General features: G+C 32.7%; 1 protein-coding gene across 1 annotated transcript in view; it reads left to right on the top strand.

Moving 5' to 3' along the window:
- Abcd1 (ATP binding cassette subfamily D) overlaps positions 1-11,822 on the top strand; it is a 632,582-nt gene extending 620,760 nt beyond the window's left edge. The window contains exon 10 of the mRNA XM_081759525.1: positions 10,395-11,822. Coding sequence (XP_081615651.1) covers positions 10,395-10,448 — 54 coding nt within the window. The 3' untranslated portion in view covers positions 10,449-11,822. The remainder of the gene's footprint in view (positions 1-10,394) is intronic.
- Positions 11,823-12,108: the final 286 nt, after the last annotated feature.

The raw sequence follows: 12,108 nt of genomic DNA, 5'->3' as shown, positions 1-12,108 counted from the left end.
GTTTTGTTTCTACACCTTACTTTTGGGAACTTGTACTTTTACTAATAGTATCTGTATTCAATTGCAACACTGACTTAAATTTTACTTCCCCATTTAACAATCAAAGAGCTTCATGTAATAAATTTTAAGTTTAACCGACGTGTGTCGTGCTAAAATAACTTTCTTATGTTCAAGTTTGTTTTGTTAATTTTAATAATTTTGGAATGTAATTCCTCTGAGCTGCTAATGAAGCAAACGAATAAAATATTTGTAACTATGTTAGTTTGTGTTTCTATTGGAATTATTTGTAGGTTGACACAACTTTTAATATTTTCAAATTATCTTTGGTATGCTCACATTTTTAACAACGAGTTTCCAAAGGAAACAATAGAATAAAATATATGAGAGAATAAATAAATAAGGAGTTTGCACAGGAATTTTTATATTTTCACAATCAAATTTAACAACGAGTTTGCACAGCAATTTAAATACGATCACACTCTATGAGTGTTCTGTTAACAAAAACAATAAACTAGTTTAAACCAGTTTAAACAGCTGTAGCAATGCAAACAAAACAAATTCTTAGCACTACTAACAAAGGAATTTTTTAGATCAATAACATAGTGGAAAAGCATACAAAACAAGTAGCTATAATTATTTAAAGTGTTGCAAACTTTAATAGTGCATTTACAAATTATATCACATTATGTAATATCACTGTTACTAATTTAAAATATGTTAAAGCACCTGCATACGAAATTACAAACAAAATGCGTTTGGGTACGAGACTACAAACTAAAAGCGTATGGGTACGAGATTAAATTTTAAAAGTATAAATCCCGCGCAGCAAGCCGCGCCGCACACTATAGAATTACTACTGTTAAAGTAAAGCCAATCATTGGTATACTCTCTGTTGTTAAAACATTTATTTTAAAATACCAATTTTGTTATAAAGTTACATCTAATAATAAACTTTGAAATATATCTTAAAGTTACAAGATTTTTGCAATTTACATTTACTAAACGTGCACAGGAATTGTTTATACATTCTTATGTCCATCTTCGGTTAAGTTCGGCAATTTTCGGAACCATTCGTGTGGTACATTAACCAACATGTACAAGACTTGTGGATAAACTCTCATGTTCATCTTCGGTTAGGTTCGGCAATGTTCGGAAAACTTCGGGAACCTTCGGCAATCTTCGGAAATCTTCGTGTGGAGTTCTTGGAATTTCCATTTATTAGTGTTGATAATAAACAATCAATAAAAAGTAAACACACTTCCTGTTTGTACTTTGCGTGCTGTAATTAGTCTAAAACAATTTTATTACGGCACTTTGTAAATTACAATTATCGGAAAGTGCTAAAGGATTAACCGATAAACTTAAAAGTATATCTTCGGTGAACTAAAAAATATAGTTAGTGAGTGACAAGTGGTAGTGCATCGATACTGAACTGAAAAAAGTTACGGAAAGTTTTATGATTGTAGTTAACGGCAAGTGTTAGTGCAATTGCCGACAAGCTTTCAAGTGTAGTGTCGGTAAACTTACAACTAAATCTTTTGTGAACTCAAAACAAGTTCGGGAAAGTTTTATTATTATACTTACTGGTAAGTGTAAAATTCTTAAAAAGTGTATCTTTGGTCAACACATTGTGAATCATATCATAAAAGTCTACTTACGAAACCCTATCATTTAAAAAACTGTGAAAACAATTATTAAAGTTCTCTGTACATCATTGTATAAAATATTTACTGTATAAAACAAAAAATTCATATTGCAATTACATATTTAGTGTGTCAATCACACAATGGAAGGACAATCTGTCATCTGTACCATGTTGTCGGCACAGGAAGCACGTGGATATGAAAATCCAAACGAAGTTTTATTTACATGGGAAGTGATAACGCAATGTCATGCTACGGGTGCAAGGGTAAGCAATGAAGCTTATTCCAAGTTATTGCAGGCATTGTTTATGCATTTTGATTGTGATCCTCATGTTGTTTTGAAAAAATGTAAGTCTGCAAAAGATATTATTGATTTATATCATGTAGGCTTCTTTCGTCAAGATAATATAAAAAATTTAGCTCGTGAGAAGTTTATGGAACTTGTGTCTGAAGGAAAAGCTAATAGTTTAACTACAAATGATTTTAGCGTTTTCATGGAAAATTTTATAAACTTTCCAAGTCCTAATACTAATAATGTATCACAACCTACCATGTATGGGAGTGGTAAAACAAATGAATATTTTCGTATTGTTAATAGTACAACCAAACATTATACTTATTTTGGACTTACGGGAAAGGAAGTTACAATCGAACGTATGGAAACTAGCGGAATAGATGGTCCTGAAAAATATATTCAGTTGTTATTTGAATTTGTAAAGGATCATGTTTTAAATGATGCCGATGATGATATGTATGTTGGTATAACAATAGAAAGTTCTGCTTCCACAATTAATAAACCAATATACATTTCGTGGCGTCAAAAGTCAAATTTAAGCTCTGACATTTTATTTCGTAAAATTGAAAATGTTTTAAATAGTAATGAAAATTATTTATTAGGTGATAAAGTAAATTTCAAAATTCATATTGTTGATTCACGTAAAGGTAGGGGACGAACAATGGGTTCAGCAACATATGTTGATCTTGTAACACACATGCATCAATGTACTATTCCTGTACAAAAGGATGTGTATTGTCTTCCTAAAAGTATTATTCTTGGAATGGGTAGGGCTGATCATCGTTATAACTATGTATATCAATTGAAAAATCATCCCGAACGATTGATGAAACAAGCAAAGGATTTGTGTGTCAGTGCTAAAGTTGACATTGAAATCCATGATGGATGTACTATTAATGATGTAAAAAAGTTTCAAAATAAGCTAGCACCTCATTATCAAATTGTTGTTTACGAAAAAAATCGTTTAACTCGAAACTACAATGTAATTTATCCTGGAATACATGCATCCAAGAAAATTTTAATTTTGTATACTGAGGGACACTATGAATTAATTACTAGTATTACAACGTTATTAAACAAGAAAAATTATTGTCAGTATTGTTTGGAAGCTTATCATCGTACCGAAAATCATAAGTGTAACTTCAAATGTCCAATGTGCGAAAAGTATCACAATGTTTGTAATAATGATAATAATATTAAACACGAGTGCGTTGATTGTCATAGACTGTTTTCTTCAGAAGAATGTTTTCACAATCATAAAATAATAAATGTTTCCGGAAAGAGTTTATGCGAAACAAAGAAAATTTGTGTCCATTGTGGTACTATGATTGACATGCGTACACGCAAGTCTGAACATAAATGTGGTGAACGTTATTGTAAAACATGTTACACATATGTAAGCGATGACCATATTTGTTTTGTTCAAACGGCTATAATGCAACATGTAGATACCTTTTTGTACATTATCTTTGATGTAGAAACAATGTTACTTCCTAAAAATGAACAAGGAGAACAAGAACATCACGTAAATTTCGTAAATTGTATTCATGCTTGTTACAAGTGTAAGGACATGAAACTTGATGATACATGCTTTGTATGCGGTGATAAAAATGGATTCCGTTCGTTTGATTTCAACAACATTGAAGAATTTGTTAATCATGTATTAATAACTCGACCAATGTTTAAAAAAATCATTGTGCTTTCCCATAATGGCAGTAATTATGATATGCAATTCTGTGCTAAAACTTTAATCATAAACCATCATTTTACACCTGAAGTAATAATGTCAGGGCAAAAAATTATTGAAATGCGTTTAGGACAAAAGATTTACTTCCGTGACACATATTTGTATATGGGAGTTAAATTATCTAAATTACCTAAGACGTTAGGTCTTTCTGCAAATTTACGAAAGGGAGATTTCCCGTACTTGTTTAATACATTAGAAAACCAGAATTATATAGGCAAAATTCCTGATCTAAAATATTTTGATCCTGATTCAAGGAGCACTGAAGATCGAGAGCAACTTATTATATGGCACAAAGAACGTGCTGCAAGTAATGAGGAATATAATCTCCAAAAGGAAATGATTGAATATTGTCGGAATGATGTTAAAATTTTAGCAGAGGCTGTCATTAAATTTTCAAACTTAATTGAAGACAAAACAAATGGTATCCAATGTTTTATTGTTGCGTCAACTATTGCTAGTTTGGCAATACTAACATATCGTACCTTATATTTACCCAAAGAAATTATTCCCATCATTTCACCTTATGGGTTTGACCATCGTGATCGTCAAAGTCTGAAGGCAATGTATTGGCTGCGATACTTAGAATGTACTACTGGTAATAAAATTCTTCATTCTGGAAATGGCTTGGAAAAACAATTTGGGAGGTATAAGGTTGATGGATTTGAAACTAAAACAAATACAGTTTACGAATTTCATGGATGTTACTATCACGGTTGTTTAAACTGTTATCCTACACTACGACACGTATCCCTAAATTCTACCTCTAAGCAAGGCACATCACTACAAGATCGGTATGAAAACACCACCACAAAAATAGCATTTCTTAAAAAATTAAATCTTAATGTCATTGAAATGTGGGAATGTGAATGGGATCATATGGTAAAAAATGATAAAAAATTACAACAGTTTATTGAAACACAGTGTCATGATCTTGTCGACCATCTGGTACCTAAAGATAGTTTTCATGGTGGGCGTACAGAATGTTTTAATGCCTTATATGAATGTACCAGCGAAGAGTCTGTGTCATATTATGATGTTACCAGTCTTTACCCCTGGGTGATGGCACGTAAGCCATTGCCTATAGGTAAACCTATAATGTACAAGGGGCCTGACTTTCCACAAGTGCAAAGTATTCATGGATTAGTCAAATGTAGTATCTTACCTCCCAAAGACTTATATTTTCCAATTTTACCATATACATGTAATGATCGCCTTTTGTTTGGGTTATGTCGTACGTGTATGGAACAAAGTGACAACAATTGTATGCATAATGATGCCGAGCGTGTCCTTACTGGTACATACTGTACTCCTGAACTTCATGTAGCTTTAGATCTCGGATACAAAATTCTACAAATTATTGAAATTTGGGAATTCAAATTATCCGATTCAGAAAATAATCTGTTTAAAGATTATGTCAATTCCTTCTTAAAAATGAAGCAGGAGTCTTCAGGATTTCCTAGCTGGTGCAAAACTAAACAAGATCAAGAAAAATATATTACAGACTATTATGAACATGAATGCATTCAGTTAACGGAAAATAACATTGAATCAAATCCTGGTCTAAGATATATTTCCAAAATATTTCTCAATTCCTTGTATGGAAAATGGGGACAAAGAACAGATTTATCTCAATCTGTAATTGTAGATACTCCAGAAAAATTTTTAAGTTATCTATGGGCACCACAATATGAGGTACAAACTGTATTGCCTATTGGAGAGCGCCATCTCATTGTATCATATAAAAACATTGAAAACAAAAACAAGCCATGGAAATTTTCCAATGTTGTCCTTGCAGCCTTCATCACGTCTTGGGCACGTCTAAAACTTTATGAATTATTGACAGCTATAGATCCTGAGCGTGTATTGTACTGCGATACTGATAGTATTATGTTTGTGCAGCAACGTAATGAAAAGCCTCCACTTTCTTTGGGTTCCTATTTAGGTCAGTTAACTAATGAAGTTCCTGATGGCTGGGAAATTGATGCCTTTATAGGCTTAGGGCCAAAAAATTATGCCTATAGAATGAAAGAACTTAAAACAGGGAAATTAGATTATGTATTTAAAATTAGAGGAATAACTTTAAATCATCGTACACGACAAGAAATTAACTTTGATCATTTTTATCAACTAGTTCGGGATAAAACTGACAAAAAACAGTTACACAATCCAGGAAGAATTGTTCGTAAGCCTGGGTTTGTCATCGTATCCAAGTCTGAAACTAAAACACATCAAAAAGTTCAAAATAAAAGACGACGATTAAATCATAACAGTATTACTGACTATAGAACATTGCCATATGGTTATCAAAGTATTAAGTGCGTGAAATGAATGGTATTCTGTATATATGTAAATAGTAAACTGTCTAAAGGTACTATAATGTCATAACATGGTCATAATATCATCAAATATGTCCATAAGTTTTGCTATCTGTTGGTACTTGTACGTATATATCATGTAAATATGTCAATAAGTTATTAAGAATATTCTAAGTATAGTAAATATCTTATTTAAATATGTATATCAATACACCAATATTGGAAAATAGAATATTGTAGACTATATAAATAGAATAAAGCGTTACAATTTATAATAATATGTTTTATTTCTCCAAACAAATATTGATATTATACGAAGTATCTGTATTCTATATAAGATAAAGAAAGAATACGTATGCTTCATATAAGGTTATTTATACGTATTTTATGTTCCTACAATAAATGACTCTAAGTTGGAAACCATAATGTTGGCATAATGTCTACTATACGATGAACAAGCATCTTAGAAGTAAGTAAAGGTACCAATATAAGACATTACAATACTGTACTGAAAAGATATCTATATGTAAATGACTTATAGCACAGTGATTTTCTTTGTGCTTAAAATACCACTAGGTCATGTCTAAAAAGTATCTACGTACGTAAAAACCAAAATATATATCATTAGAATACTCTAGTGAAAACATATGTATATGTAAATGCCTTATATCATAGTGATATCCTTTGTGGTTAAAATATCAGTACAACATCTTTGCATGCTCACACATTTTAGTATTTCTCGGAACATATTTGGTATGCTGACACGAAGTGTTCGAGTAACAAACAATCCAATGAATATTACGAGAGCATAAATACGTAAAAATCACATTATATACATTCTAACATGGTATTCAAGGTAATCTATATACATAAGGAATCAGTTCATGTGTTTGCATTCACATAGCGTATCACCACAACAACATATACAACTCTACAATACAATAAAATAAGGCTACAATCCAATATTAATACAATAGAAACACTTTAGATGTTTGCATCCATCCTAGTATAGCCCCTAAAGCTACGCAACCAACAACACATGCTTAAAACACTTACATGAAAACAACACATAATATGTCTACAATATGATACATATATTCCTGTCCCGATATCAAAAACCAATATACATACATACATACATCTGCCCACTTACAAACTATTCATATATACATACAATTTGTCATACGTCTAAGCTTCGTACACCATTAGACCCATACAGTATCCAAACATGATATTCTATGCTAAAATCACATATCAACTACACATACATGTACCCCACTTACAAAGTAATCACATATACATGCAATTTGTCATTCCTCTAAGCTTCGTACACCCTTAGATCCATACAGTATCCAAAAGATGATATTCTATATTAAAATCACATATCAGCTACACATACATGTACCCCACTTACAAACTAATCACAAATACATGCAATTTGTCATTCGTCTAAGCTTCGTACACCGTTAGACCCATACAGTATCCAAAGATGATATTCTATGCTAAAATCATATATCAGCTACACATACATGTACCCCACTTACAAACTAATCACAAATACATGCAATTTGTCATTCGTCTAAGATTCGTACACCGTTAGACCCATACAGTATCCAAAGATGATATTCTATGCTAAAATCATATATCAGCTACACATACATGTGTCCCACTTACAAACTAATCACATATACATGCAATTTGTCATTCGTCTAAGCTTCGTACATCATTAGACCCCTACAGTATCCAAAAGATGATATTCTATGCTAAAATCACATATCAGCTACTGAAAATACAATATCAATACATAAAATACCCCCTCATTAATATTCATTACCATCTCATTAATATTCATTATCATTTCATTAATATTCATAATTAATTAATTCAATAATCTAGTTTTTAAAAGGATAAAATCATTTATGTGGAAATACCTAAAAAAATCATGTTTGAAGACTTCTTCCAAAAGCACAAAAGTGAAAGTTCCCTTATGTATACAATTCATTCAATCTTTTTCCTCTTTGCAACTCAGGTAGAAAGGGCCACCCTTTCTCTCCCCTCTACGTATGTGGCAAGGTCTTAACAAAATGCGTAACAAGTCAAACGCTAATTTAAACTGGTCCTTTGCTCACAAAACAAGAGCACACTTCGCCCCTCCAATCTTATGTGTGGTCTCTGAGTATGGGGAAGCAATACATTAACTTTTAAAAAGTGACATTTAACTATCTCATTCTTCAATTCTCTGTCCTTAGAATAATGATTTCCTATTTCTTTTTTTTTCGTATATTTTTCAGTTTCCATGCGGTAGAAGTTACAGTCCCCAATTAAGCAGTGTCTTTTACTCCATAGGAGAGCACAGTTCGCTCCCCACCTCCATCACATTGGAACACACACATACAAGCAGGTGTCTATGTTCCTTTCGTTACTCTTCACCCGTCAAAGGGCTCTCTCCCTCCTACGCCTTCCATCTTAGACAGTCAATATCTTTTAACAATTGTTCTTTATCCAGAGTTTCTCATGTTTCTAAAATTTATTTGACGTGTCTCTCTGCCTTCCAACAGTTAAAGTATTGTCCAACATCCATATCTCACATTAAATTGACACTTTCTTACTTCCTTAATTAACACAAGGTTCAAATTACGAGACAGCTCCATAAGACCATCTGCTACGCTTACAATGGTGTTTGTCGGCAATCCATTGTTTTCTAAGAACACCCACGTTGGATAGAAACAGCCCCTAGACTACAGCCTCCCCCACTTCCTGATACTTTCCCCCACTGGTTACCTCACCTTAGGACATGCCATTATTTCATTATAGGTGAATTCTTTCTTTAGAATTAGTTTCTTGAATAGCAAGACCAACTGCGTTCAAGATTAACAAAAAAGACTTGTGTGGACATGTTCTGAAGTTCCTTTAGCTATTTCTCGCCACTTGACCAAGGAATAAGGAAGGAAAAAACACGTTTCTTAAAGGATTGGGGAAAAACGGTAAGTAATCAGCATAAATTGAATAAATCAACATAAAATTGTATTAAAATATATAATAAATAATATCAAAGGAAATTTGCATCCATTTTCATGAGAAATTTACACTGTTGATCAATTCTTGTGAGAATGAAGGAAATTTGCATGCATTTTGATGAGAATTTCGGTCTGTACACGTATTTGGTAGAAATGAGGGGAATTTGAAGCAATTCTGGTGAGATTTTAGGAACATCGATAAATTTAGGTAGAAAATGGCGGATTTTAGGGCGATTTTGGTGAGATTTTGGGAACATGGGTAATTTTTGGTACAAAATGGCGGATTTTAGGCCTGTTTTGGTGAGAAATCCGGAACAAGTTGGTGAGAACTACGTGCTATTCTACTATCGAGTGAAACTATTCTGCTACTGGAAAAAGTTATCATTTCTTATGTATCCAACCTCCATTTTCTACTGTCGCTGACTGTACAATACATGGAGCTGAATATATAGAATACTACTGGAGCGACCTCTCACGGAAAGTCTCTATTGAACACAGTGATGCCACTTTTGAGCTGGTTTTCAGTTTACCGCAGGCCCTGGAAAATGTAATCGCACAAACAGAAGGCTATAGAAAATATTATCATTAATTCATTTATTATACATCATGTAGCAATTGAACAGCATTACTTATTAAGTGTCGTACATGGTATAAATAAGAAATAAATAAATGCTCCCAGCAGAAAATGGGTAAATTACCTACACAAAGCGATAAACCGACCAGCCCATCCTTTCATATAGCAACTTGCGCGGTACTTCATTCATAGAGTTTCTAGGGGTAGGGGGATTGATTCTCGAGATTTTAAAAAAATCGCATCATGTTCCAATGTTATTCTGACGACAGCAAAATTACTTATTCGACATTAGAGTAAAATTCTTCCCCAATTTTTTTCTCGATGGCACAACTTGCGCCATTCATCCCTCCTGCGGGCGGCCCTTCTCTCTGAAAACGAACCAACCTTTCCTTTCATACGGCTACTTGCGCGGTACTTCATTCATCGAGTATCGAGGCAGGGGGTGCGGGGGTTCACCCCGGAAAATTTTTGAAAATTAGCTTCTCAAAATCGTGTTTTAATGCTATTCCGACAGTAAAATTGCTAGTACGAAAGTAGAGTAAAATCCCCCCAAAATTTTTTCTCAATGGCGCAGCTTGCGCCATACATCCCCCCCTGTGGGCGGCCCTGTATACATCGACCTTATAAAATAAAATACAAATTGATTCCTCACATTTTCTCATATTATTTTTTCTTTTGCCTTTCTTTTCGTCCCAACAGTAAAGGAGTTCGCTTTCTCTTTGTACATTATCATTGGAAGCTATATATAAGCAATGCATGTATTTGTATTTTTATATTCCTAATCTACTATTTTCTTTTTCTAGGAGCTCTGTGATATCTTAGGAGAAGATTCTGCAATCTTGTCTCATGAAATGTAGACGGACTTCCAAAGGTGAAATCTCGTTGATGACCAATATACAAAATAAATTAAAAATAAATACTCGTATTCGTTTTTGACACATTTACTGGTTTAGTAATGTTCTGTTTCGACTTTTGTTTGTATTGAAGAATCAGTTACTGAAAAGACAAAATGGTCTATTTTAAATTTTCCTTTCTAGTCTCAAAAATTACTCATCTTAATGTTTTGTCTTGTGCAGGCACGTAGCCAGGATTTTTAATGGGGGGGATCCGTGACATGAAATACTGTAGTCATCACATCAGGGGCTCGATCATTCTAAATTATTTTATTGGAACATGTATTGGTTCGTTTAGTCAGGATTTCGTAATGGGGGAGGCGTGACATGAAATACTGAAGGCCCAGGTGCTCGATCAATCTAAACTACTTTACTGGCAAAATGTATGTTTGTTAGGGCAATAAAATGAGGATATGTTAGTATTTCAATAACGAACTATGAAGAAATCTCGAGTCAGGGAATTAAATAAAATGTATTGAAAAATTTTACAATATTTACGTTCCTTCTTCTGTTCATTCAAATATAACTATTTTCCTTTCATTATGACCTCAACTGCTATAAAAAGGTACATATCAATAATGTCTTGTAAAATATTTTACATTATCTGCGTTCCTTTCTCTGTTTAATCAAATGTTAACAGAACTTTCTTTCCACATAACATTTTTTGTTTCATTATTCCGCCAACTACTGTCTGTTCAAAATGACAAGTTAAAGGAGCAGTAGGAAACTTTCTGAAATAGTAACATGTTTGATGACGCAATGACGAAAATACCTGATTTTAAAAAGAATGTTCACGCTGTTACAGAACGGCAATATGCTTCCTAAAGCTGGAAATTTTCTTTACTAGTATCATAAATTCTCAGAATTTCGCAACTTTTCTACAAATTTTAAATTCCCCGACTTTTTTAGGATATCCTGCTCATTCAACACCATGTATTGCAGGTAATACAAATGTACTTATAAGAAAGAGTAACCAAAAACTTGCTCAAGCTTTTTATTTTTAACGCTGATTCTTCTTTTTCTCGTTTCCTTTTGTTTCATTCTTCCTTACTTTTTTCATTTCTGGTTTCGAACGGGGGGATTCGGACCTCCTCCCTTGGCTACGTGCCTATCTTGTGAATCAACAACTTGGAAGTTATGTAATGTTTTATACAAGTAGTAAGAAAATGTAAATAGAAAATATGGCGTAGTTTCTAACATTCTTGTAAAATGATTATATTGTGTATGTATATATGTAAAATATGTAGCTAACTTCGGGTAAGATGATTTTATTTTGTACTCGGTACTTTTGCAAAATAATAGCATACATAAAGTCTAATAAAAAATAAATTACTATAATCTTTGTATATTGAATAACCTAAAAAGTACATACAAATACTGTGCTCAATAATTTTAATATTGGAGTTATTCGTTTTATGTGATTTTGGTATTACTCACCTAAATTATCATGATATTGCAATTTTTCATTTTAAAGTAGTTGCATGCATATTCCCTGTGTCGTATTTGAGTGATTTGTTATGTTGTGTATCATAGGAAGGCTTGATTATCGATAGTTTATTAGAAATATATAATATGAAAATAATAGAAACACTTCCAGTTAGACACAAGTCTGGAATGGCAACGG

This window comes from Thermobia domestica, chromosome 5, assembly GCF_964235325.1.
Source record: "Thermobia domestica chromosome 5, izTheDome1.hap1.1, whole genome shotgun sequence".
NCBI classification, from domain to species: Eukaryota; Metazoa; Arthropoda; class Insecta; order Zygentoma; family Lepismatidae; genus Thermobia; species Thermobia domestica.
Note: the sequence above shows the minus strand (reverse complement) of the source record. Positions and strands in the feature narration are given on the sequence as shown.